Raw genomic sequence first — 27,042 nt, 5'->3', positions numbered from 1 at the left:
GGGAAAGGAGCTTCCGGCAGCCGCCTCGTCTTTCCGGCTACCACGTGATTTCTAACCAGCAGGCGTCATTTTTTGCGTGCGCATTGCTCCCACTTGAATGGAACCAACCGCGTGAGAAAAGGTTTAGTCTGCCTTACTACGCAGGCGCCGGAAGGCGGGGCTAAGCTTTTCCCGGGCCGCACAAACCTAGTGCTGAAGTTCCGGACGTGCGTGCCCCGGAGATAGTCACGGAAGGCCACGGAGTTCTCTGGACGCATGCGTAGCCGTAAACGCGAATAACCGCGCAAAGGGATCCAGCCGTCTTCTCTTTGCGTTCAGTCGGGTGCGAGGTGCTCTCTGAAGCCCTTCTTGCCCCTGAAACAGTATCCAGTTTCCTCACTATTAAGTCCCTGGCCTGTGATGCCACCGTGCTCTTCCGGGAGGCTGGGGAGGCGAATGGCTCCTGCACCTGGCGCGGTTGCCGTGACATGCTGGAGTCTCCATCGGGCTCCAGATAGGGGCTACTTACAAGCGCTCCAAGTCTGGCACAGATTCATACACTTTAGGCGCGACGCACAGGCATGTGCCTTGTGGGCAGGTGCCCAGAGCGCATTCACATTGGTACACACGGGAACCTGTGCACCTCGCAAACACCGTCGCAGGCATGCTGGAGCTGTCACTTAAGTGACACGTATGTGTCATGAGTAAACAGGCCTGTGTGCTACTTAGCCAGCTTTGTGCACACCTGCAACCTTTGGCTTGACTCCAAATCTTCAAGTACTGAGCAGAGGTTCAAATGTTCAAACTTGTGACTCCTCCCAGAAAAGGAGAGTTGGGAAGAGGGTCCTAGGTCAGCCCCAGGTTGCAATTAAGATCTTTTGCATCTTATTTACATATTGCCCTTCTGGGGGCAAAGGGGAGTCCCAAGAGTCCCAAGGCAATCAAGCTCTCAGAACCCTGGGGACAGGGGTGGAGCCCTCCCTCTGCCCAGCCTCTGCAGCTGGGGCAGGAAGCGAGAGTGGGGAGGGGGAAGGCCACAGCCCGCAGAGTCAAGGCGGGCCCAGGACTTGTGGAGACAGAGGGTAATACCAAAGCTCGAGCCCTGAGGCGCTGCTGGCCCCCTGGGCACCGGCCCAGCCCCGGCCTCCAGGGATGGCCCTTGTAGACCCCGACATCTTTAATAAGGACCCCCGGGAACACTATGATCTACTGCAGCGCCTGGGTGGTGGAACCTATGGAGAAGTCTTCAAGGTGAGAAAGCCCTTCTGCCTCCTTCATTGTCAAACCTGGGAGAGTTGGGGTGAGGCCGGCCACCAGCAGTGCCAGAGGAAGCCGGGCCTTGGGCTTGGCTCAGAGATGCTGAGGGTGGCAAGCTATGGAGCCTGCCTGATGGCCAACTTCCCCTTTACAAGGCTCGTGACAAGGTGTCTAAGGACCTGGTGGCTTTGAAGATGGTGAAGATGGAGCCTGGTGAGAGAGTCCCCAGAAACTCGTTCCCCACCCTTACCCTTACTTCTTAGGGTGGGGAATCCACATCCTTAAGCCACTGCTCTTAGCCATCTTTTCTCTCCTGCCCCTCCTCACAGATGATGATGTCTCCACCCTTCAGAAGGAGATTCTCATGTTGAAAACTTGCCGGCATGCCAACATCGTGGCTTACCATGGCAGTTACCTCTGGTGATGTCTTAGCCCATCCCCCAACCCCAGCCTCTTATTTCTGACCAGGCATCACTAACCAGGTCCTCGGTCCTAAACTACCATTTGTGACCCAGATACCCTACCTTGACCTCCAACCTGAGGACCCCACTTTTAACTGGAGCATCCCAGCCTGATTCCTAATCTAAAATTCTGCCTTTCTTACTGAGTATCCCCTAAAGACTAACAAATATCAGTCTGCTCCCTGCATCCCCCATTTCACCCTGCTTTCTTAATATGAACCCCAAATTCTTTGGCCCCCAAGATAATGTCTCAGCTGCCCCATTGATGACATCAGTTCCTCAACCTTGCACTCTGGACCTCTTTTGTCCTGTCTGCTTCTCCGTGAGCTCTCTGCCCTGTCCCCTAAGTCAGCCTGGGGTGGCAGAGGTGTGCCATGCGGTTGGAACCCAAAGACCTAAGTTCTACTCAGATTGTCCTAGCGTGTGCATTTCCTGGCCCATCCTCAGCCTCCTGCATTGTGGGAAAGGGACGCTCTGGTGGGTAGGGGAATAGGATAGCCTCGAGCCCCTGTCAGCCTCTTCTAGAGACCACTGACAAGGTGTGACTACCTTTGTCATCCCTGCTCTCTTGACCCCCTGTAGGCTGCAGAAGCTCTGGATCTGCATGGAATTCTGTGGGGCTGGTTCTCTCCAGGACATCTACCAAGGTTAGAGGAAGGATAAGGGGATCCATGCCCCCCTCGGCCCCATTCCACCTCTCTTGTCTCTCTGTGCTTGTATTCTGGGGACTGCCTTTGTGGTCCACACTTCACACCATGAGCCAGCCCTTCCACTGGGCCCAGCTGGGATGATGCTGGGGATCCTGGTGATGACCCTGCACCTGTGGATCCTGCCTTTCTTTCCCCAGGCAATAATCCCCTCTGCTTATATGTCTCTGTCTTTGTCTGGTATCTAGATTTTCTTGCCAAAACATATTCTTGGGTTAGGGCATTTCTTTCTTTTTTCTATTTATTTATGTATTTAATCATCATCATTATTATTATTTTGGAGATGGGGGTCTCACTATGTAGTCCTGGCTTGCCTAGAACTCAATATGTAGACCAGGCTGGCCTCCAACTCACAAAGCTCGGCCTACTTCTGCCTCCCTAGGGCTGAGATTTAAGTCATGTGCTACCACACCTGGCCTATTTCTGCATTTTCTTTTTTTCTTTCTTTTTTTTTTTAAATGGTTTTTTGAGACAGGATTTCTCTGAGTAGTTTTTTGGTGCCTGTCCTGGATCTCTGTAGACCATGCTGGCCTCAAACTCACAGAGATCTGCCTGGCTCTGCCTCCTGAGTGCTGGGATTAAAGGCATGCACCACTGCAGCCCAGCTATTTCTGCATTTTCTAACTCAGATTAGTTGCTCAGTCACTTTTTGGGCAGTCAGTCAATGAATTTCTGGGTCTAGCCTGCAGTTTGCCTTTCAGGGAAATTTGAGGGTAGGTGTTGGATAGGCCTCTCATTCCTTCTGAATCAATCAATCAATCTCTCTCTCTCTCTCTCTCTCTCTCTCTCTCTCTCTCTCTCTCTCTCTCTCTCTCACACACACACACACACACACACACACACACTTTTTTTTTTTTGCCGTAGTGTGTTTTGACTCAGAGTCTTATGCTTGCTAGACAAGCACTCTGAGCTATATCCCCAACCCTCTTTTTTTTTTTAATTAATGTATCTAGTCTTTGAGAATTTCATATAGGTATACAATGTATTTTTATCACACCCCTCAACTTCTAGACATTCCCCCAGTGCTCCTTTTACTTATTATTTTGAGACAGACTCTCAGTGAGTTGCCTAGGCTGGCCTTGAACTTACAATCTCACTGCCTCAGCCTCTTGAGTAACTAGGACTACTGGTCTGTGCAACCAGACCCTACACCTCAGCCCTCTCTGAAGTTCTGATGTTCACCCCTGTCTTATTATCTCTAACTCCCTCTAGCCCAAGACCTCAAATGTCCAAAAAGGGGAAACTTTATTAAAGGCCGTCAGAGGTTGAGCTATACTCAATGGTAGAATACTTGCAAGGTCCTGGGGTTTATCCGGGCAACACAAAACCTCCCCAGAATGGGAAACTGAGGCCCATAGATAAGAGTGACTCACCCAGCCATTGTGCAAGCCTGCTTTTTGCCCGCCACCCTCTGTCATCTTTCTTTCTCTTGTCCCTTCCCCAACCCTGCTTGTCTCTCTTCCGAAATATGTCTCCCCGCATTTGGTCCCTGTTATCATTTCTCTGTCTGCTCCGACCCTGGGTCTGTCTGTCTGTCTCTGGCTCATCTGGCCCGCCCTCACATCACCCCCATTAGTAGACTCCCAGGACACCCATTGTCCTCTGGGGGAAAGCTGCTCACTCACCTCGCCTTGGTCATTGCCCCCTGCCCTTGCTCTTTTTTTTCCTGCAGAGTGGGACCCATCACATCCCCGCTCCTGCTTCTTAGGGTAGCCTTGCGGACCAGCATGCATGAAATATCATATTTCCTGTTGTTGTTTCTGGTTCTGTTTTTTCTTACTAATTATTAGCATATTAACATCTTACATCGTATTGTTCCTTAATCTTATTTATTATTATTTATTAGTTTTTGAAATAACGGACAAGAGGTCCAGCACTGAGCTGTTCCTCCAGTGGTAATTACTATCCTATATTTTATTTCTCTTGGAGTGTTCTCCCCATGAGAGCAAAGATTTTATCTCTGTGTGTGTGTGTGTGTGTGTGTGTGTGTGTGTGTGTGTGTGTGCACATGCTAGTAAAGGAATCGGGAGGCTGGAGAGATGGCTTAGTGGTTAAGAGCACTGACTGCTCTTCCAGAGGTCCTGAGTTCAATTCCCAGCAACCACATGGTGGCTCACAACCACCCATAATGAAATCTGTTGCCGTCTTCTGGCCTGCAAGGACACATGTAGGCAGAACACTGTATACATAATAAATAAATCTAAAAAAAAAAAAAAAAAGGAATCCAGGGACTTTCATATGCTAGGCAAGGACTTTATTGCTGAGCCAGGACCCCAGCCCCTCACTGGGGGGATTCTAGGCAGGGGCTCTACCACTGAGCCACACCCCAGCTCCTCACTGGAGGATTCTAGGCAGGTGCTCTACCACTGAGTCACACCCCAGCCCCTCACTGGGGGATTCTAGGCAGGTGCTCTACCACTGAGTCACACCCCAGCCCCTCACTGGGGGATTCTAGGCAGGGGTTCTATCACTGAGCCACACCCCAGCCCCTCACTGGGGGATTCTAGGCAGGTGCTCTACCACTGAGTCACACCCCAGCCCCTCACTGGGGGATTCTAGGCAGGGGCTCTACCACTGAGTCACACCCCAGCTCCTCACTGGAGGATTCTAGGCAGGGGCTCTACCACTGAGCCACACCCCAGCCCCTCACTGGGGGATTCTAGGCAGGGGCTCTACCACTAAGCCACATACTAGCTCCTCATTGGTGAATTCTAGAAAGGTGTTCTCTCTCTGAGTCACACCCCCAGGCTCTCACTGGAGGATTCCAGGCACATGCTTTCCTCCTGAGCCACGCCCAGTCTTTTGGGATGACTGTCTTTCTTGTAGCTGTGTCCAGGACCTGGCCCACAGTAGGACTGTTGTAATTATTGCTAAATGTCTGTCTTCCTCTGCACATAGCTGCATATTGATCTGTCTGTCTCTCCCGCTCCATGTGCACTTGCTCTTGGTTATTTGGGAAACAGGTATTTTCGATATTTGTATATAGCCCAGGCTAACCTCAAACTCAGGGCAACGCTCGTGGCTCAGCCTTGGAAGTAATAGGATTTCAGGCAAGAGTAACCATGTGTGGCTCCCCACCTTCCAGTGAGCCACCTCCTTCATCTCCCCTTCCAGTTGTCCCGTCTGGAGTCTCCTCCTCTTTGGGCATCCTGTCACGGGTGGAGGGAGGCTGGGGAACCTGGAGAGCCAGAGTCCCCGGCTCCTCTCCCAACATGTGGGGTGACTTTTGCAGTGACTGGCTGTCTGTCCGAGCTCCAGATCAGCTATGTGTGCCGGGAAGTGCTCCAGGTGAGAAGGGGCCAGGGGGCTCCCAAAGTGAGCAGGGCCCTGCCAGGCAAAGGGGCTCACCAGCCCGTTCTTGCCATCTCTCCCCAGGGTCTGGCCTATCTGCACTCACAGAAGAAGATACACCGAGACATCAAGGTAGCCGGGGACAGTGGTGTCACTGAGGGAAGGTCGTGGGGCCTGCTAGGGCTCCTGACAGTTGGAGCTTTAGGGTGGAATCACAGGGGTGGGAGCCAGGCTGCAGTGGGGAGGGCATTCTCTGACAGCTTCTAATTCCTCCTCTGGTCCCCAGGGAGCCAACATCCTCGTCAATGACTCCGGGGAGGTTAGGCTGGGTGAGTGTGGCTGGCTGGCGGGGTACAGAGGGAGCTGATGGAGGTTGAGGAGGGATGGAGTAGACACAGACTATTTCTGTCTCTGCCTCCAGCTGACTTTGGAATCTCAGCCCAGATTGGGGCAACATTGTCCCGACGCCTCTCTTTCATTGGGACACCATACTGGTGAGGGGTGCTGGGTCGGTGGCTGGGGTGGGAATGGTGGCGTTTCCCGTTTCGGCTCCCCAGAAAGTCCTTGGCTCTGCCTTCTCCTACTAAAGACCCTTTCCCTCTCTTAGGCTACCTTTTGAGCTTTCCACTTATCTATGTCTCTCTCTGGCCCTTTCTGCCCTTTCTCTTAGTGTTTAGGATTTCAGTGGTGCTGGTTGTGGGGTGTGTGGGTGTGTGTGGGTGTGTGTGGGTGTGTATGTGTTGTTTGTTTGTTGACACCAGCTCTCCTTTAGTTCAGGCTGGCCTTGAACTCCTGATTCTCCAGTCTCCAGTTCCTACAGTTTTAGGATTACAGGCATGCACCACCACCGCACCCAGCTTGGGTTGGTTTTTCCCTTGATCTCTCTCTCTCTCTAAGTCTATTTCTGTGTTTTCTCAGCCTGTGGCTCTCTCTGTGTTTGTTTCTGTCTCTAGATTGTAGCTCTCTTTGGCTTTAATGTGTCTTGTGGACATCACTAAGCCATACTCCCAGCCTCCCTTTCTCCTGTTTTGAGACAGTGTCTCACTCTGTAGCCCAGGCTGGCCTCAAACTCATGCTCTCCTGCTTGAGCCTCCAGAATGCTGGGACCCCATGTGTTCCCACACTCCCCTTTTCCTCCTCCTTTGGCCACTTTGTCTTGGTGTCCCTGTCCCCTGGCTCTGTCTGTGCCCCCTTTCCCCTGACCCGACCTCTCTCCTATCCCTGGACCACTCCTTGCTCTCTGAGGGTCTCTGCCCACAGGATGGCTCCAGAGGTGGCAGCTGTGGCCCTGAAGGGTGGATACAATGAGCTGTGTGACATCTGGTCTCTTGGCATCACGGCCATTGAGCTGGCCGAGCTTCAGCCCCCTCTCTTTGACGTGCACCCTCTCAGGTAAAGGCTGGGGTGGTAGATGCCCCTGGGCACAACACAGTGCCCAGGCCTGACCCTCACCTCAGATCAGATGCCCCTAGGGAGACTCCTATGGCTCCCTGAGCACAGAAACCTGTCCTCAGCTTTCCATAGTAAGACCTCTAGCTCAGTGGTCCCTATCTTTTTTGGGGGGCAGGGTGTTTAGAGACATTTTTGCTTGTGTAGCCCTGGCTGGTGTCCAGTTTTCTATGTAGCTGAGGATAGCCTACATTCCAGATCCTCTTGCCCCAACCTCTCACAGGCCTATGGATGTCTATCATCTTTTGTTTGTTTGTTATTGAGACATGCTCTCCCCATCTCCATATGTAGCCCAGGCTGGCCTCAAACTCACTATATAGCCCAGGCTGGCCTTGGATTCTGATCCCCCTGCCTTCGCCTCCCAACTGCTGGCATTACAGGTGTGGCCCTCCATGCCCAGCTAGACATCCACGCCTAGAGATTCATTCTGGATGGGCTAAAGCTTCAAATTTTCTAAAACATCATAAACAGCTTCTCTTAGAAGTGACTTCACAGCCAGGTGTGGCCATCCTGTGATCCCAGCACTCAGGTAGCTGAGACAGGAGGTCTGGAGTGTGAGGCTAGCCTGAGCTACATAACAAACTCCTATCTAAAAGCAGGAACAAAAAGGGGGTGGCCATATTGGATTTAAAACCAGAACTGTATTTCCTTCTTGTGTGTATACACACATATGTAAGCATGTGTGTGGAGGTCAGAGGTCAGCCTCTGGCCTTGTTCTTCAGGCACTGTCTACTTTTTTTGTTTGTTTGTTTGTTTTTTGACAAGGTCTCTCACGGGCCTGGAGTTGGAAGATTGGGCTAGCCTGGCCCCAGCCACAGAGCTCCACCTGTCTCCACCTTCCAGCACTGGGTCATATGCTCATCCCCCCCACCCAGTTTATTTGTTTACACACATGTGTCAGTCAAAGGACAATTTACAGGAATTCATTCGCTACTTCCTCTCTGTGTGTCCCGGGAATTGAACTCAGGTCATCAGGCTTGGCAGCAAGTGCTTGACCCTCTGAGCCATCTCACAGGCCCATATGCTCAGCTTTTCAAAATAATTTTTAAATTTTTATTTTTGGTGTATTTGGGTGTGTGTGATTGTATGTGCACATGTGTGCAGGTGCACACACCTGTGGGTGTGCAGAGGCCAGAGAAGGGTGTCAGGTGTCCTGCTCTGTCACACCTCACCTTATTCCTTTGAGACAGGGTCTCTCTCTGATCTTGGAGCTAGGCTGGTGTCCAGCAAGCCGCAGGGATCTTCCTGTCTCTGCTCCTACAACACTAGAGTCACAGGCATGCCCCACTTCTTACAGGGGGCCTGGGGATTTGAACTCAGATCCTCAGGCTTGCATAGCAAGTGCTCTTACCGTCTGAGCCATCTCCCCTGTTTTAATTTCCATTTGGGAACTCCTGAAGCTATGTGATTTGTCCCCCTGGCTCTGAACCCCATGTTCTCCCCTCCTGCTCTAGGGTTCTCTTCCTCATGACAAAGAGTGGCTACCAGCCTCCTCGGCTAAAGGAAAAAGGCAAATGGTAAGGGAGGTGACCTGAGGGAGGGCTGGGGAGGGGCAGGGGAGTGGGGAGAAGGGCTCAGATTCTCATCCCAGATCTGGCTTCTTCCTCCCAAGGTCGTCTGCCTTCCACAACTTTGTCAAAGTCACCCTCACTAAGAGTCCCAAGAAACGCCCCGGTGCCGCCAAGATGCTCAGTGTAAGCCATCCCTCCTCCAGGATTCCCTCCCTACCCTCCTCCTCAGCCCAGGACTAGCCAAGTCTTCCATGGCTCACAAGAGCACATAGGACCCGGTGGCCCCTTCCAAACCCCTAGTCCCTCAGAGTTTCCCAGGACTCTATCCACAGGACCCTCCAGACTGTACCGGGAGACCCAGGCCTGGTGGCCGGAGCCTACAGTCTCGGGTAGAGGTGGGAGGATCCAAAGTTTAAGGCCATTTTTGGTTACGTAGAGAGTTTGAGGCTATCCTGAGCTACATGAGACCCTGTCTCAAAAAAAAAATAAAACTCAAACCAAATTAATACCCAGATAATTCTTTTATGTTTGGTTGTTGTTGTTGTTGGGGTCTGTGTGTGTGTGTGTGTGTGTGTGTGTGTGTGTTTGCAAGCACACTTTTTCTATTGTTTTCATCTGTTTTGTTATGGTCTCATGTAGTCTAGGATAGCCTCAAACTCGCTATCTAGCCAGGGATGACCTTGGACTCCTGATCCTCCTGCCTCTACCCCCCAAGCACTGGACTTACAGGCATGAGCCAACAGGTCTGGCTTTACCCCAGACAACGCTCTCCAAGTTCGTCTGAGTTGCTGGAATACTCCAAGGCCCAAAGGCCTCCAGACTTGTGCCTGAGAGTCTTCACCAAGCCTGGTTGCTTCTAGGACACCCTGGAATTCCTCCCCTCCCCTTCTGGGAGCCCTGAATTCTTCTAATCTCTTAAAATGTCTTAGCATCTCTGGGCCGCTGAGCCTCCCTTTCCTTCTTCCTCAGCTGGTACCTTCCTCCAAGCATCTCTTCCAGCAGGCCCGTGTCCCCACCCTCCCCTGCCATGCCAGCCTCTGACCCTGCCCCCTCTCACAGCACCAGCTGGTGTGCCAGCCAGGGCTCAACAGAGGCCTGATCTTGGATCTTCTTGACAAAATGAGGAATCCTGGGAAGGGAGCACCTGTTGGGGAGCCTGATGACGAGGAGCCTGAGGTGAGGGCCTCAGGAGGGAGGACGTGGGAACCTTAGGGCCCTTGCACAGTGTCTTCCTTCTGCCAGGGGAGCCTCGGGAAGTCCGTAGGAGAAGGAAATGGTCTGAGGAAGGGAAGCCTGGCAGGGTGCCATGCAGAAGTCTAGAAGAGGGAGGGGCTGGAGGGGAGTTGTAGGGTGAGGGAGGACTGTTAAGGGCTGTGGGCCCTGACATAACCTTTCTGTCCAGCCACCCCCTGCCATCCCTCGGCGGATCAAATCTACCCACCGGGCCGGCTCACTGGGGATCCCGGACACAGACTGCTGTCGTGAGTTGACGACCCTACAGTTTGGACCACCTAGCTCACTGTCTGGGGCTCAAATTCTTGAAATTCAAGAAATTCTTGGCCATGTAACCTTTAAACTGACCGCAGAGTCCTCTCCCCTGACTCTCATGAGACCTCCCAGGTCTGACCCCAAAGATACCTCGAGAATCTATCTAAAGGCCTGGTGGTGCACACCTTTAATTCCAGCACTCAGGATGATCACTGTGAGCTCAGGGCTGCCTGGTCTACATAGTGAGTTCCAGGCCAGGGCTACAATGACAAGAAAAAAGACCCCCCCAAAAAAAGCCCCCCCAAAAACAAAAAATACCCAAAGACTAAAATAAAACACAAAACAAAAGAACCCATACACAGGCTGGGGGGCTCAGTTGGTAGAGTACTTGTCTTGCATACACAAGGTCCTGGGTTCAGTCCCAGCATTGACTAAACCTGGCCTGGTGAAGTTTAGCTGTGCTCCCAGCACTTGGGAAGTGGAGGCAGGAGGATCAGACCTGCATGGACATCATGTAATGAGTTAGAGGCCAGGACGACGTGAGATCCTGTCTTAAAGATGTGTAGGGGGAGCCCCCCCCAAAAAAAAAAAAAAAAAAAAAAAAAAAAGATGTGTAGGGGCCAGTGAGATGGCTCCGTGAGTGAAGGAGCTTGCTGCTAAGCCTGATGACCTGAACCCACGTGGGGAAGGCTAGAACCAACTTCTGTGAGCTGTCCTCTGACACACATGCCTCTCTCTCTCACAAAACAAATAAATACTTGTAATTTTTCATAAATTAAAAAAAAAAACCTGTGAGAACCCCTAATTCCTAAGTAAAGCCTGAAAACAAACATCTCACACCTGCTTTGAGCCCCTCTACCCCTCTGCTGTCACTCCTAGACCCCCAAACATGGCCCCTGTAAACAAAGGCCCTTCCCTCCGGGGACAGTAGCCACCCTTAAAGCCCTGGCTGCAGCCCCCCACCCCCACTCCTGATTCACTAATTTGTCTCTTCCCCACTTCTCAGGGCGGCACATGGAGTTCCAGAGGCTCAGAGGAGTGGAACCCAGACCTCCAGCTGACACTGTGAGACGCCTCTATGCTTGCCCCATGCGTCCCTCTTCCTTGTTCTGCCCTGGGTCATTCTGACTCTTTCCTGTCTCACAGGTTTGCTTACAGCCCCCTGGAGACTTCAGGAGCACCAGCCCCAGGTCCAGACGCCTCCCCCGGGCTGGCGGGGAGGGCCGTGGGTTATGTGGGAGCCATCTGAGGCTCATGCCCTGTTGTTCTTCAGGAGCCGACTGTCAGAATCTGATGACGACTATGATGATGTGGACATGTAAGACCCCATGAACCCTCACTGCGGCCCCAACCTTTCCTGTCACCCCTCCTCCTCGCCAATCCCTGGTCCCCAAACCCACTGGACCCTCCACCTTCACCTCTGACCCCTGGACACCACCCCCCATCCCTTCTTCCTCAAACCCTCCCTTCCTACTGCAGATTGACCTTAAGGGTTCCTACCTATTACACAAGCGTTCTATCACTGAGCCGCACTCCCAGCCCTCCACTCTGGTGTCTAGGCAGGCGCTCTACCACTGAGCTACATCTTCAGCACTCTTTTTACCTAAAATATTTTTTTTGGTTTTTGTTTTTTCCGAGATAGGGTTTCTCTGTGTTAGCCCTGGTTATCCTGAAATTCACTCTGTAGACCAGGCTGGCCTTGAACTCAGAGAGACCCACCTGCCTCTTCCTCCAGAGTGCTGGGATTAAAGGTGTGTGCCACTCCCAGCCTTAAAACTTTTTTTTTCTTAATTTATTCTATGTGTTTCAGTGTTTTGTTTGTTTGGACACATATTCTCCTGGTGCCTGTGATGGTCAGTAGAGGGCATTGGATCCATGGCACTAGAGTTTCAGGCTGTTGTGAGCTACTTTGTGGATGCTGGGAACCAAACCCAGATCCTCTGAAAGAATAACAAGTGCTCTTAACCATCAAGCACCTCTCCAGCCCCACCTTTTAATTTTTAATTGAGTAAAAAAATTTTTTTGAAGCCTGGAGGTGGTGACACACACCTTTAATCTCAATGCTTAGGATGCAGAGGCAGGCCAATCTCTGAGTTTAAGGCTAGCCTGGTCTACACAGTGAGTTCCAGGACAGCCAGGGCTACACAGAGAAACCTGTCTCAAAAATCAAAAAACCAACCAAACAAACAAAAGAGAGACAGAGAGAGAGAGAGAGAGAGAGAGGCAGACAAAAATCTCACTATGTAGCCGCAGCAACATCTTTAGAACAGGCTGGCTCAAACTGGCAGAGATCTCCCTGCTCTGCCTTTCAGGCACTGGGATTAAAGGTGTGCCAAGCTTCTCCTGCTTTTTTATTTGATACAGGTTAACATTAAGTTGCTCAGGCTGGAATTGAATTCATTCTGTAAGCCAGGCAATCCCCCTGCCTCAGCTCTCTAAGTAACTGATATTACCTGCCCAACCAGGCCCGGCTCCTTCTACCTCCTACAACCTTTTATCTAGTCCCCAACTTTGGCCCTGAGCTGCCCTCAGGCCCAGGCCTGACCCTACTGGACACTCACAACTCTGGTGCCTCATCTACTTCCCAGGCTCAGATTCCTCTGCCTACCCCCCCACCTAAGCTTCGACCCCCACCTTCTCCCCCAACTCCTATCATCCTCCCACTGAGCCTGTAGCCCAAGATGGTCTCAATCCTCCTGCCTCTGCTTTCCAAGTAGGTGAGATTACAGGCTTGTGACCGGAGGCCCGACCTCCGATGAAATCTTGACCCATGGAAATTTCCCACGTCAGGTTTTAAGTCTCAGGCCTCACCGTACACCCAGCAGTTATCCCAGGTCCCCAGTTCTCCCCGCCCTGGCTCGGGGACAGTCTCAAGCCCACTCCCCGTTCAGTCCCCACCTTCTGGCATGCCGGGCAGAGGGTGAGGAATGGAGAGGGCCTCGTGGACCTCATGGACCGAGTAACAGCCCAGAGCGGCTACTACTCCTGTCGCCATGGCGTCAGTCACAGAGTCCTCAGCTCCAGCCAGTCCTGGCCACCCCTCCCCACTGTCCCTGAGTCCCAGGCCACCAGCGCCCCTTCTTGTCCTTGCACCCACACCTGCTCACCCTATGGTTGTGTTTCAGCCCTGCCCCAGCAGAGGACACGCCTCCTCCACTGCCCCCCAAGGTAAGGCCCTGGGGTCCTGAGGCCAAGGCCTTTGGTGCCGGGACGATTTAAATGTCTGTAATTTGGCCAGGCGGTGGTGGCCCACGCTTTTAATCCCAGCACTTGGGAGGCAGAGGCAGCGGATCTCTGTGAGTTCGAGGCCAGCCTGGTCTACAGAGCGAGTTCCAGGACAGCCAGGGCTACACAGAGAAACCTTGTCTCGAAAAACAACAAAACAAAACAAAAATGTTTAGAGTTTGAAGCCAGAGGTGTCTGAATATTACAGAAAGCTTAAGTGTTTGGGGTACAGGATAGATATATAGAAACTCAGCTGAAGCTGGGTGTGGTGCTGCACCCAGGGTGTGGAGGCAGGAAGATCAAGAGTTCAAGATCATCCTTATGTAGCAAGTTCAAGACCAGCCTGGGATACAGTGCCAGAGTGAGATGCTGTCTGTTTAAAGTGGGGCTGGGTATCTGGGAATCTGGAGTGATGGGTCCTGTGGGACCTGTCAAGTAGCTGGCCTAGTGCCCAGCATTAACCCTTTGTGTTCTGCTGTGTGCCGATGTGAGAATGTGGTTCTGGGAAATGGTAGAACCAAGGCAGGCTATCATGGGGAGGATCATAGCTATGGCTGATTCTTGGTCCTGGAAGAGGCAGGGATTGGGGTGCAAGGTGCACTTTCTTCTGGAACCTCTCACATATCTGTTTCTTCCATACTCCTGTCTCCATAGCCCAAGTTCCGGTCTCCATCTGACGATGGTTCTGGAGGGGTAGGGGACGACGGACAGCTGAGCCCAGGGGTGCTGGTCCGGTGTGCCAGTGGGCCTCCTCCTCGTACCCCTCGTCCTGGGCCTCCCCCAGCCACACACAGCTCCCATCTCACAGCCCACTCAGGTATCAGGCCTGCCCCGGGGAGGATGATGGGCAGGGTTGGAAGCCTCTTGGCCTGATCTTGCTTCAACCGCTACCAGATCCCTCACTATGGAACTCATCTGCTCCAGAGCCAGGTCAGCCCCCACTCCTACCCCCTAAGAAGGAAAAGATGAGGAGAAAGGTGAGAGTTAGCTACAGGTTGAAGATAGGCTGGCCCAGTGGGAGATGGGATGGCATCTCATGGGTGACATTTATTGAGTCCTTCCTCTGTGCCAGACACTGATCTTGTGGGATGTGTGTATGTGTCTGTAGGTGGGTGGATGCACAGGCACACAGGTAGATGCACAGGCTTGTAGGCGTAATTTTCTGTCCCACCAGCCAGTTCCCAAATAACCACACAGAGACTTAGTATTAATTATAAATGCTCAGCCAGTAGTTTAGGCTTGTTACTCTTACAAATTAACTCAAATTAACTCATCTTGCTTCTTTCTGCATCTGCTGATGACTCTGCCCTTCTTCATCCCAGAGGTCTCTCCCTGTCCAAAAGTCCCACCTAACCTCTTCCTGCCTAGCTATTGGCCATTTAGCTCTTTATTAAACCAATGAGAGCAACACATCTTCACAGTGTACAAAAAGACTGTTCCACAACACAGGCGCATGGGTGGATGCATATATGCAGGCCAGAGGACATCAGGTGACCTGCTCTATGACTCACCATCTTATTTCTTTGAGACAGAGTCTCTCACTGAAGGTGGAGCTGGGCTGGTGCCAGCAAGCGTCAGGGATCCTCTTGTCTCTGGGAGGATCATAGCTTATGCCCAGCTTTTTTTTTTTTTTAACTTTTATGCTTTTCTCATATATTACATCCTGACTGCAGCTTCCCCTCCCTCCACTCTTCCCAGTCCCTTCCCCCACCTCCCTTTTCCCCACAGATCAACTCCTTGTCTGTTTCCCTTTTTTTTTTTTTTTTTTTTTGGTTTTTCGAGACAGGGTTTCTCTGTGTAGCTTTGCGCCTTTCCTGGAACTTACTTGGTAGCCCAGGCCGGCCTCGAACTCACAGAGATCCACCTGGCTCTGCCTCCCAAGTGCTGGGATTAAAGGCGTGCGCCACCACCGCCTGGCTTGTTTCCCTTTTTTAAAAAAGGAAAAGAAACAAAGATCAGGCCTCCCAGGAATATCCACCAAACATAGCCTAACAAGATACAGTAAGACTAGGCACAAACCCTCCTATCAGGTCTGGACAAGGCAACACAGTAGGAGGAAAAGGGTCCTAAGCACAGGCGATGGAGTCAGAGACACCCCAACTCCCATTGTTGGGAGTCCCACAAGAACAGTGAGCTACACAACCATAGGTGTACACAGAGGACCTAGTTCAGACCCATACAGGGTCTGTGTATTTCACTTTGGTCTCTGTGAGCTCTGCGTAGTTGATTCTGTGGACTGTGTTCTCATGGTGTCCTCAACCCCTCTATCTCTTGCAATCCTTCCTCCCCCTCTTTTTAGAGTTCCCCTGGCTTCGCCTAGTGTTTGGCTGTGGGTCTCTGCATCTGCTCCCATAGGTTGCTGGATGATGCCTCTCTGCTAACAATTGTATGCCCAGCTTTTTCACATGGGTGCTGGGAGTCTGAACTCAGGTCCTCACATTAGCACAGCAAGTGCTCTTACCTGCTGAGCCCTGGTCTGTGTCCTACATGAAAACGGATATCGCCTACTCTGTGCAGCGGCGCTGAGGCAGGAAGATGGAGCTGCAGGCCAGGGGTGCCATTTGGCCTTCCCACCACTGATAAAACCCCGGCCAAACCAGCTCGGGGAGGAAGGGCTTGGCTTGGTTTCCACCTCACCTCACAGTCCATCCAGAGAAGTCGGGGCAGGAACTGAAGCAGAGGCCGAGGAGGAGCACGCTTTCTGGCTTGTTCCCCATGACTACCTCAGCCTGCTTTTCCATACGACCCAGGTCACCGGCCCAAGGCTGGCACCATCAAGAGGGGCTGGACCCTCCCGTATTAATCAGTAATTTTTAAAAAAGCTCCACAGTCTGGCAGAAGCATTTCCTCAGTTGTGGTACCCTCTTTCCAAATGACTCTAGTTTGTGTTGACAAAATGCTGACACAAGAGAGCTTACTTAGAATTCTGCAGTGAAAGGTTGGGGCTGTAGCTCACCAGGAGAGAGCTGTCCAGTTCACCAGTGAGGGGCTGGGGGTGGGGGGCTGGGGGTGGGGGGCTGGGGGTGGGGCTCAGCGGAGGGAGCTTAGCTGTTATGTGCAAAGCCGTGAACTCCGTCTCCAGGACGTGCAGAGGCAGTAGGAGTAAGGGGCGGCAGCTTCTAGGTTATGTGGGTACATAGGGGAGGGACCCCAGCAGTGGCTGTTTTCTGTTCTACAGATGGAGAAAGTGAGGCACCAAGAGGTAAGCAGTTTACCCAGGGTCACCCATAAGACATTCCCCTTTATCCATGGAGGATCCATTTCAAGACACGCCCCCCTCCCGTGGGTACCTCAAACTGGCTACTACCCAACCCTGTATGTTCCACTGATATATGTGCCTACGAGGGGTTTCACTGACAGGCACAATAAGAAGTTTACTGTGGAGTCAGGGTGTGGTAGCTCACATCTCTATTCCCCAGCACTGGGACAGTAGAAGCAAGAGGATCAGGAGGTGAGGGCCAGCCTGGGCTACATAGAGAACCAAAGGCCAGTCAGGGCTACACGAGACCCCATGTAAAAAAGCTAAAAAGCTAAAACAAAGCATAATTTGTTTTTGTTTTTGTTTTTCGAGACAGGGCTTCTCTGTGTAATGGTTCTGGCTGTCTTAGAACTCACTTTGTAGACCAGACTGGCCTTGAACTCACAGACATCCACCTGCCTCTGCCTCCCGAGTGCTGATTAAAGACATCTACCACCACTGCCTGGCAATTAATTAATTAATTAATTTAATGTGCACTGATGTTTTGCCTGTCTGTATGTCTGTGTGAGGGTGTCAGATCCTTTGGAACTGGAGTTACAGACAGATGTGAGCTGCCATGTGGGTGCTGGGAATTGAACCTGGATCCTCTGGAAGAGCAGCCAGTGCTCTTTATCACTGAGCCATCTCTCCAGCCCTGACATATTTTTTTTTTATTTTTGAAATTTTTCATGCAATGTTTTTGAGACCATGCCCACACAGATGTGGGTGGGTGGGTGGGAAGTGGGGGTTCTGCATCTCTAAGGCATAGGCATCGTCTGAACCCTGCACTCATCTTCCTGTCCCCTGCCCATTGTTGCTAACCACTGACCACGGCCGTCCAGGGATGCGCCCTTCTTGTGAAGTTATTCAATGGCTGCCCCCTCCAGATCCACAGCACAGCTGCCTGGACACATCCCTCTACTAAAGGTGGGCATTCAGGAGGTCCAGAAGAGCCTGGGGTGAGGGGCCAGGCGGGGATGGTGGGGCCCTAATGGAAACACAAAGAGGTATAGGAAGAATATTTTTATTTTTATTTTATTTGAGTGATTTTACCTGCATGTATGCTTGTCTACCATGTGCATGCAGTGTTGGCAGAGGCCAGAAGAGGGCATTGTATCCTCTGGAACTGGAATTACAGATGACTGTTCCCTGACATATGGGTGCTGGGAACCGAACCCAGGTCCTCTGCAAAAGCAACAAGTGTTCTTAACCACTGGGCCATCTCTCCAGCCCCAGAAGGTTCTTTTTGTTATTTAAGATTTAGGTCTTTATTTTTAGATAACGTCTTTTTTTAAAATATGGTATTATTATTTGAGAATGCCTTACAATATATTTTGATCATCTTCACCCCCTACTCCTCCCAGATCCAACCCTCCTCTCCATCCCTTCCCAACTCACTGTCCTTTTTTTGTAAGTCATGGAGTCTAGTTTATGTTGTGCCTTACTCATGACTGTGAGGCCATCCACTAGAGTGTGGTTAACCCTCAAAGAAAGCTGACTTTTCCTCCCCAAGGAACCATCAACAGGTGGATGCTGTGCACAGGTTTGTGCACATTAGCCCAGATGTGCACAGAGCCCAGAAGAGTGTGTAAGAACCCCTGAAGCTGCAGGTGCAGGTGGTTGTGAGCCTCCAGGCATGGGTGCTGGGAACCCATCAAACCCAGGCCCTCAGTGAGCAGCAAGTGCTTAGCTCTGGAGGGAGAGTCTTAATGGAGTGCCATTGACGAGCCAAATCTGGAGCAGATACTGTGGTTACTGTCAGATCTGGAGAGCCACGAGGGGAAGTGAAAGGTGACTTCAAAGGTGAACTCTAGAAAAGACAGAGTTTAGAGGCCAGAGGTGTTCGAATAAGACAGTTTAAAGTCAGGGTACATGATGGAGGTATCGAAGGTCACCTCCATGTTGATGGCAGAGACCAGGATCAGCTTTGGGAGATAAGATTTGGGGGTCAGCCGGGCGGTGGTGGTGCACACCTGTAATCCCAGCACTCGGGAGGCAGAGCCAGGCGGATCTCAGTGAGTTTGAGGCCAGCCTGGTCTACAGAGCGAGATCAAGGAAAAGGCACAAAGCTACACAGAGAAACCCTGTCTCGATAAACCAAATAAAAAAAAAAAGATTTGGTGGTCAGTATTAAATAACATAAGAGGCTTGGAATGGAGTGTGCACCTTTAGTCCCAGCACTCTTGAGGGTGAGGCCAGCCAGGGCTATCCAGCAAGAGCCTTTTAAAACAAACAGCATAGTAGTACAAAGCACGCTGGTGACCCGAGCTCTTAGGAGGTGGAGGCAGGAGGATCAGGAAGTCAAGGTTTGGTTTCAGAGAGAGGTCAAGGGCCAGTGGGTTACTTGTGACCAGGGCTCTTCCAACAAGAGGCAGGCTTGGAAGATGGCTCAGCAGTTAATCGTGGGTCTGAGCGGGGTGTGGGTTCAGACTTGAGAAGATACAAGGTGGGCGTGTTAGTCTGCAGGGAGAATTAGTATGAAAGGATGGTGGTGGGGTGGAGGGCCAGTTTGGAACAAAGATTAGGAGGTCCTCCCCCACAACGAGAGACCCCAGCAACTGCTTTGTCTGGCCCACTCAGACCAGCACCTGCTCCTGGGTGCAGAGGAAGGCATTTTCATACTGAACCGGAATGATCAGGAGGCCACGCTGGAGATGGTGAGGGACGGGGACAGTGCTGGGGGTGGGGTGGCGTTGGGTGAATAGGAATCACAGAAGTCACCCCCATTCTCCGCAGCTCTTCCCTGGACGGACAACCTGGGTGTACTGCATCAACAACCTGCTCATGTCTCTCTCAGGTCAGCCTGTGGACTTAGGGAGGGGCAGGGGCCAGGAGTGAAGGGTTGGGGTGGAAGTAATGTGTGGACGAGTGTTCAGCTTCACTGACCCTGAGGTTCAAGTCGCCCCTTTCCTCCTGGGTGAACTGAAGGCAAGGGGGCTTCTTTCCCTGGGCCTCAGCTTCCCTATATGCACAACCTCAGAATTTTCCATATCTCGGAAATCTTCCCTTCTCAGGTTAATTTTTACAATAAATTCGTCTTTAAATACCTTCGACATCTCTGAGTGTAGCTGGTGCACACCTTTAATCCCAGAGCATAAGAGACGGGGCAGGTGGGTCTGACAGACTTAGTCTCCCTGTCAGTCTGTAACAGACTGAAGAAATTACAGGGGTTTTTGTTGGTTGGTGTTTGGTAAGTAACAGGGCCAGTGCATGCTTACAGATGTGCTACCATTGAGCTGTATATCCAGCAGCACCCTTCCCCCATGTTTTTTGAGACAGAATTCCCACTGTGTATCCCAGGCTAGCCTTGAACTTGGGGTGGTTCTCTGGCCTCAGCCTCCCAAGTCCTGAGATTATAAGCAAGTGCTGCCACTGCTGGCATAGGTAGGTGTTTTGTTTTGTTTTTTTGTTAAATTTTGACAGGTACCAGGTGTGGTGACACGCCCCTGTAATCCTAGCACTGAGGGTGGAGCCAGGAAGATGGGAGTTCAAGACCCATCTCAAATACATGGGGGCGTTAAAGGCCAGCCTGGACCCCGTGAGACCCTGTTTTGAGAAACAAGCACCAAAAATACATAAGTAAACCTCAAGTGCAACTTCGTAGGCTAGTTAAACTTCCCTCACCTGGCTGTGGCACTATGAGGGCAGAGAGCCAGCCCTGCTCTGTGTCTGTCTGTCTGTCTGTCCGCCCCTGCCCCCCAGCAGATCACAGTGCCTGGACCACACTAGTCCTTTCAGACATGAAGGGTGCAAATGTGTGAAAGGACAGTGCGATCTGCATGTTGGGGAGTTTCGAAGGGCTGGGGCTAGCCCAGGGCTGGGAGACAAGAGGTGGTAAGGGTCCTAAACTGCTCCCCCTCCCCTCCCACACACGTCCTGCAGGGAAGACCCCCCACCTGTATTCTCATAGCATCCTGGGCCTGCTGGAGAGGAAGGAGATCAGAACAGGAAGCCCCATCGCGCACATTAGCCCTCACCGGTTTCTGGCAAGGTACCAGCCCCAACGGGTACCACTGGCTTCCCGGCCCTACTGCTGTCCTGTTACCACTTACACCTCCTTCTTCTTCAGAAAGAACATGGTCTCCACCAAGGTCCAGGATACCAAAGGCTGCCGGGCCTGCTGTGTGGGTGAGAACCAGCCTTGGGGTGCTGGCTGGTGGGTGGGGGTTGGTGCTTGGACAGTATCCACTCAGTAAGGCTGAGGCAAGGTGTCCAGGGCCCTGAGGAAAGATACAGGGTGGTCTGGGAGGAGACCGGGAGGGACCCTGACCCACTCTTGTCCACTTCCACAGCCGAGAGTGTTAGCTCTGGGGGGCCATTCCTATGTGGGGCACTGGAGACGTCCGTGGTCCTGCTCCAGTGGTACCAGCCAATGAACAAGTTCCTGCTCGTCCGGGTGAGTTCGCAGGGCAAGGGTGCGGCACTTTGGACCTACCACCATTTGTACTTAGATAAGAACTGGATGAACCCTCTCCCAGGACCCCTGCCCCCCATGCTGAGACATTTTGAAAACTTCCTGAGGGTCTGGAGAGACGGCTCAGTGGTTAAGAGCACTGGCTGCTCTTCCAGAGGACCCAGTTCAATCCCTAGCATTCACATGGCAGCTCACAACTGTCTGTAAATCATTTAAAAAAAAATTCTGATCCTTAAGCCCTGCTCCTCACATCTGAGCTTAATTATTTCTCAGTCTCCAAGAGTCTGTCCTTTTGAGTCTAAAGTGTTTTTGCTGGTTTTGAGTCTAAAGTGTGTGGGTGGGTGTGGGTTCCCTGCCTTTCTGCCCCTGGCTGACATGCCTCCTGACAAAGCCACATTTACTCTAAGGGCATGCTTTGTTTCTAATGCGGCCTGAAATCCCCTGAGGGCCTCCGTCACGGCCCAGCCAGCCACCCTAAGCCGCCCTTCCCCTTGTGTCCTGTAGCAGGTGCTGTTCCCGCTGCCCACGCCGCTGCCCGTGTTCGCACTGCTGACAGCGCCGGGCTCCGAGCTGCCGGCGGTGTGCATCGGCGTGAGCCCCGGGCACGCGGCGAGGTCCGTGCTCTTCCACACCGTGCGTTTTGGTGCCCTGTCCTGCTGGCTGGACGACTCCAGCACGGGTGAGTGGGCTGTGCCGGAGACTGGGGCCTGCAGGGGAGGGAGGGGCTTCAAGGGAGGGCGGGGCTTCGAGGGAAGGCGGGGCTTCAAGGAAGGGAGGAGCTACGGGGGAGGGAGGGGCTACTGGGGAGGGAGGAGCTACTGGGGAAGGCGGGGCTGTAGGAAGAGGGGGAGTGCTGCAGGATAGAGGAAATTGGGGGAGAGGTTGCAGACAAAGGCAGGGCTGCAGGGATGGGGGGGTGGGGAGGAGGAGCGGGTTCAGGCTGCAGGGAAGGGGTGGGGCTGCGGGGAGAGGGCGGGGCTTCAGAAAAGTGGCATGGTTGCGGGAAAGCACAGGGCGGTGGGAAGGGGCTGCAAGATGAGGTGGGCCGAAGGGTGGTGGGACTACAGGTTAAGGCAGCCTGGGGAGGCAAGTTTATCCCTGTGGAGGCGAGGATCAGAGTGGCTGGGCAGGACTAAGGCTGAGCCCACACTGAGAAAGAGATGGAACCGGGGTCAGATTGATAACAGGGTGGGGCCTGAGGGGTGCTAGCTGAACCGAGGGCCAGGCAGTTAGTTCTTCAGCCCCTGCCTCTCATGCAGAGCACAAGGGACCAGTGCAGGTGACCCAAGTTAAGGAAGACATGGTGATGGTGTTGATGGACGGTAAGAGCTTCCTCCCTCCCCTTCCTGGTCCTCAGCCCGGGACTTCGTGTTCAAAACCTTGCCTCCACTTCCTGCCAGGCTCTCTGAAGCTCGTGACCCCAGAGGGGGCCCCAGCTCCCGGGCTTCGCACCCCTGAGATCCCCATGACGGAAGCAGTGGAGGCTGTGGGTATGTGCTGGGAGGGGAGGGCCTGGGGTCAAGGGTGAGAGCTCTGTGGCCTGAAGGGTCACAGGCATCCGCTCTCTCTCCAGCTATGGTTGGAGACCGACTCCAGGCCTTCTGGAAGCATGGCGTTCAGGTGTGGGCTCCAGGCTCGGAACAGGTAGGCGCTTTCAGTTCACACCACTGCCTTGCCTTGTCCTCATCCTCTCATCCCTTAAATAGGCTTGGAGAGGCCCTGGGTCAGGACAGGGACTCCTGCCAGGAAGCTTCGGGACACACGTCTTCATCTGCATGCCTCACCGTCCTTGGTGGGAACAGGCTCGTCTCACAAAGCACCACGCTGGCCTCTCCGACCCTTTGATGGACTCTTTACAGTGGCCAACGGATAGGGCACTATGGTTTTTTAAGTTCGTGGTCTTGGCACAGAGCAGTTAAGTCACCTGCTCAAAGTCACACATTTCATGAGTAGCTCTGGGGTTAGACGTCTCCTTAGGAAGCCATGTCAGTAGAGAGAGGGAAAGTCCTACAGACACATCCACGCTTTCTCCACAGCTGCTGCAGGAGCTGAGAGACCCCACCCTCACCTTCCGTCTGCTCGGCTCCCCCAGGTATGGTGGTGGGGAGATGGATAGAAGACCAGGAGGGGCTGCTGGTGTGGAGCGGAGGTTTCTTCTTTGGCCTAGAACACCCTTCCACACTTTTTTACTAAGCTCGCTCCTGAGGCTCCGGCTCCACCGTGATTCTTGGGAGCCTTGGCCAACCTCCTGGGTAGAAGCTCCTGCTTCTCTGTATTCCTTTAGCTTACCATTGGGGGGGGGGGGGGCGTGAACTCCCCAGGCTCCTTAACTGCTGTTGCTATGAGACAGCGTCTCACCATGTAGCCCTGGTTGCTCTCCGAGTCTCTTTTTTCTTTTATTGCACTGGGGAGGGACAGGCGTGTGCCACAGAGGGCACCTGGAGATCAGAGGACATCTCTGGGGAGATGATTCTCTCCCTCTACCACGTGGGTCTCAGGGATTGAACTCCAGTCATTAAGTTTGGGGGCAAGCACCTTTGCCTGGTGAGCCATCTCGCCAGCCCACTGCAGACTCCTTGTGTAGCCAAGGATGACTTTGAACTGCAGATCTTCCTGCCTCAGCCTCCCAGTTGTTGGGATCTTGGCATGTGCCACCATGCCACTTAGTCATTGTCACAGCCCAGCACTGGCACAGTTCCCAGTAACTCCTTGGAGAATGAACTAATGAATGAGTGAATGACTTGGCCTCTCTCTTCTTCAGGCCTGTCGTGGTGGAGACACAGCCCTCGGACGACCCCACCGCACCTAGCAACCTCTACATCCAGGAATGACCATCTGACAGAGCATGAGAAACGGACCTCTGTGGACTCCTAAAGACACTAGTGGTCATGACATGTCCTTATCTTTCAATAAACATGACTTCAGTCTGTTGCCATCTTGCTTTTCTGGGGTGGGGGGCAGATTTTTGGATGCCCAGTCCCCCCAAATTTAAATGATTCAACACAATGATGCTGGGGTGTAGCATAGGCTTTATTTGTCTAGTTGAGCATCACCTGTGCCCAGCTGCCTGGACGGGAGCTTATGGTGGGAGTAAGGCACTTGAGGTGGGGAGGGCCAGCTGCAGACCTCAGCTAAGCTGGTCCTCATACTGCTTGCGGAAACAGTCTCCAGCAGGGAAGAAATCCCAGCACCTTTCCTGGTACATCTTCCAGACATACGACTCCTGCGGTTGGGGGGACAGGAGTCCTTTGGTCACATCTTCAAATTCAGGGTTTCTCTGAGACGAGTTTATTGAGTACACTCAGCGTGTAACTAGAGTATAGCCTACTCATCCCCCATTAGCATCCCTTACCTGACCGGTGTGCTCTGTCTCATCCTTGTTTATCAAATACATCAGGAAAAACCTGAGGGACAGAGGACCACAGGGGAAAGATAACAACCATACTTGCATTGAAGTTTAGTTTTCAAGTGCTGAGGATGAAACCCAAAACCCAGTACATGCTAGGCAGGTATTTTACCACTGAGCCACACCCCAGCCCCTCATTGGGGAGTTCTAGGCAGGTGCTCTACCACTGAGCCACACCCCAGCCCCTCATTGGGGAGTTCTAGGCAGGGGCTCTACCACTGAACCACACCCCAGCCCCTCACTGGGGGATTCTAGGCAGGGGCTCTACCACTGAGCCACACCCCAGCCCCTCACTGGGGGATTCTAGTCAGGGGCTCTACCACTGAGCCACACCCCAGCCCCTCACTGGGGGGTTCTAGGCAGGGGCTCTACCCCTGAGGTAGCCCCTCATTGGGGGGTTTTGCTCTATCACTAAAGCCACAGTGATGTTTACCTTCTGTTTGACTGAAAACATGGCTACCCACACTCCTTTCCATAATTGGCCCAGGCTCAGTAGCCCTGCCCTGGCTGTCAACAGCCTCACTCAGTCCCAGCCTCTTGCTCACCCACCACTTCCCATCCTCACATGTAATTGGCCAGGTTGTGCTCCTCCAGAGTGTGGGTCTCAAACCCATGTGGGGTCGTATCAAAGTAGTCACTGCCTATTCCGCAGATGAAGCACTTGGTCTGAGGACAACGAGAGACGTCAGAGTCAGGACCCACGTAACATCCCTGGGACCCCAGAACCCCTGAGATTCATCCCTGGACCCGACGCACCTCCATGTCTTCCTTCACTTGCTCTTGTTGGTCTCGAAGCTCCCCAAAAGCATCAATAATCAGACCTGGGGTGGCAGGACACAGGTCAGGACCCATGTACACCCAGCACCCTTTCCTCCATGGGTTCCCTAATCTCAGCACACTTCTCAAGCGGAACAGAACCAGGCATTTATTGAATACTTCCTATGGGGCAGACACTTCAAAGAAACGCAATGCTTAATCTCCATGGCTATCTTAAACACCTTACCCTGACGGGCCTGGAGCGCAGACCAGGTTGGCCTCAAGTTTACACAGGCCTCCAGCCTCTTACTATGTAGACCAGGTTGGCCTCAGGGTTTTGCAGGCCTCCAGCCTCTGCTTCCCAAGTGCTGGGATTACAGTCATGTGCCATTGTGCCTGGTTTTAACACTTCCATTTATCAGATAGAGAAACTGAGGCTCAGAGAAACCACCTTCCTGAGGTCTCACGGTAGGAAGAGGCTAAGCCAGGGAGGTAGCCAGCCCCCAGATACTAGGCACTCCTCACACCCACACCCAGCCGCACTGACCCTGAATGATGGCTAGCAGGATGACGATGACGAAGAAGAAAAAGGTAATGTCGAAGACAACGCGGTAGAGTTCGTACTCGTCACCCGCTGGGTCCTCGATCTCGTCCCCGATGCCTCCACCGGCCCGTACACCCACATACATGTGGAACAGGTAACACTGAGGAGGAGGGGAGGGTTCACTCAGACAACAGTCACCATCACCCGCCAGAAGCCTGGACTAGGCAGGCCTGGAGACACAGGAGTGACAGACACAGCCCTGGGCCCTGCCTCTCTCTCACAGCCGGGGACAGAGCTGTCACCAAAAGGTCCTGGCAGGTGATCGACTTGACAGGATTAGACTCCCCTAGGAGGTCAACGGCTGGGCACGTCCATGAGGAAGTTTCTAGACTGAGTTGACTGAAGTGGGAAGACCTAGCCTGAATGTGGACCCAGTGTGGGGTGGGGTCCCAGAATGAACCAAAAATGAGAAAGCATTCCCTCCCTCTGCTTCCTGACTAGGGACTCAGAGTGACCAGCACCCCACGCTCTGGACACCATGATGGGCTGACTGTATTCTCGAATTGGGGTCCCAAACCATCCCTTTCTTCCTTAAGTTGCCTTGGTTGGGTATTTGATCACACTGGACAGAAATGTAACTAATACAAGGGGTTGGAGCTGGGGACTTACCCCAGTGGGCACATCTTGTGCTTGCCTGGCATGCATGCGGCCCTGGTTTTGATCCCCAGCACCACATGAGACAGAGGTGGCGGTACCTGCTTGTCACCTCCGATGGTGGCAGGAGATTGGAGGTTCAAGGGCATCCTTGGCTACACTGGGGATTGGAAATAGGATGGGGTGACAGGGACAGAGGGGTCAGGCTGGGTCGGGGAGGTACACTGTGATCACTGCGATCAGGAGAAAGCTCAGGAGCCCTCCCAGGCTCGGTGAAGACCAGAACGCCTCAGATTGCCTCAGAGCAGCAATCAGAGTGACTTCCTGCAGGAGGGCGAGTGTCCGGGCTGGGAAGGAAGTGTCATGAGAATGGATGATGGGAGAACGTATGCCAGGCAGTCCAAATGCACTACATTACTATTGGGAACGAAAGCGTAAATTTGGGGGGCTGGGTGTGTAGCAAGGCCCGGAGTCCAACCTTATCACACACACACACCAAAGTCTTTAAAATTTCTTTTGGGAGGTAGGAGGCTGGAGAGTTGGATCAGAGCACTGAGTGTTCTTCCAAAGGACCCGGGTTCAATTCTCAGACCCCATATGGTGGGTGGGTAACTCAGAGACACAAGCAGGCAAAACACCATGCATGTAAAAAAAGAAAGAAA

General features: G+C 52.7%; 2 protein-coding genes across 2 annotated transcripts in view; one reads left to right on the top strand and one right to left on the bottom strand.

Annotated features, from left to right (window-relative positions):
• Positions 1 to 2: 2 nt before the first annotated feature.
• On the top strand, positions 3 to 23,949 carry Map4k1 (mitogen-activated protein kinase kinase kinase kinase 1). The gene is made up of 31 exons (XM_059276550.1): positions 3 to 1,230; positions 1,392 to 1,449; positions 1,566 to 1,656; positions 2,280 to 2,344; positions 5,637 to 5,692; positions 5,780 to 5,827; positions 5,982 to 6,024; positions 6,117 to 6,189; positions 6,956 to 7,087; positions 8,599 to 8,661; positions 8,757 to 8,838; positions 9,715 to 9,831; positions 10,058 to 10,136; positions 11,150 to 11,208; positions 11,290 to 11,333; positions 11,417 to 11,461; positions 13,269 to 13,311; positions 14,023 to 14,185; positions 14,263 to 14,345; positions 17,449 to 17,533; positions 19,187 to 19,263; positions 19,343 to 19,403; positions 20,489 to 20,597; positions 20,676 to 20,734; positions 20,899 to 21,002; positions 21,525 to 21,699; positions 22,280 to 22,342; positions 22,421 to 22,510; positions 22,594 to 22,664; positions 23,057 to 23,112; positions 23,782 to 23,949. Exons 1-31 carry the CDS (start codon positions 1,132 to 1,134, stop codon positions 23,849 to 23,851), a joined length of 2,463 nt encoding a protein of 820 aa, XP_059132533.1. The 5' UTR covers positions 3 to 1,131; the 3' UTR covers positions 23,852 to 23,949.
• A 91-nt stretch (positions 23,950 to 24,040) lies between these two features.
• Ryr1 (ryanodine receptor 1) overlaps positions 24,041 to 27,042 on the bottom strand; it is a 128,656-nt gene continuing 125,654 nt past the window's right edge. The window contains exons 101-105 of the mRNA XM_059279630.1: positions 25,730 to 25,886; positions 25,183 to 25,247; positions 24,992 to 25,092; positions 24,373 to 24,424; positions 24,041 to 24,243 (exon numbers count right to left, since the gene is read on the bottom strand). Of these exons, the coding sequence (XP_059135613.1) occupies positions 24,148 to 24,243; positions 24,373 to 24,424; positions 24,992 to 25,092; positions 25,183 to 25,247; positions 25,730 to 25,886 (471 nt within the window). The 3' untranslated portion in view covers positions 24,041 to 24,147. The remainder of the gene's footprint in view (positions 24,244 to 24,372; positions 24,425 to 24,991; positions 25,093 to 25,182; positions 25,248 to 25,729; positions 25,887 to 27,042) is intronic.

Source organism: Peromyscus eremicus, chromosome 1 (assembly GCF_949786415.1).
Source record: "Peromyscus eremicus chromosome 1, PerEre_H2_v1, whole genome shotgun sequence".
Taxonomy (NCBI): Eukaryota; Metazoa; Chordata; class Mammalia; order Rodentia; family Cricetidae; genus Peromyscus; species Peromyscus eremicus.
Note: the sequence above shows the minus strand (reverse complement) of the source record. Positions and strands in the feature narration are given on the sequence as shown.

Coding starts and splice junctions, on each gene's coding strand:
- Map4k1 (XM_059276550.1), top strand. CDS start 1,132: ATGGCCCTTGTAGACCCCGACATCTTTAATAAGGACCCCCGGGAACAC. Junction 1,231..1,391: donor CCTATGGAGAAGTCTTCAAG/GTGAGAAAGCCC, acceptor CCCCTTTACAAG/GCTCGTGACAAGGTGTCTAA. Junction 8,662..8,756: donor CTAAAGGAAAAAGGCAAATG/GTAAGGGAGGTG, acceptor CTTCCTCCCAAG/GTCGTCTGCCTTCCACAACT.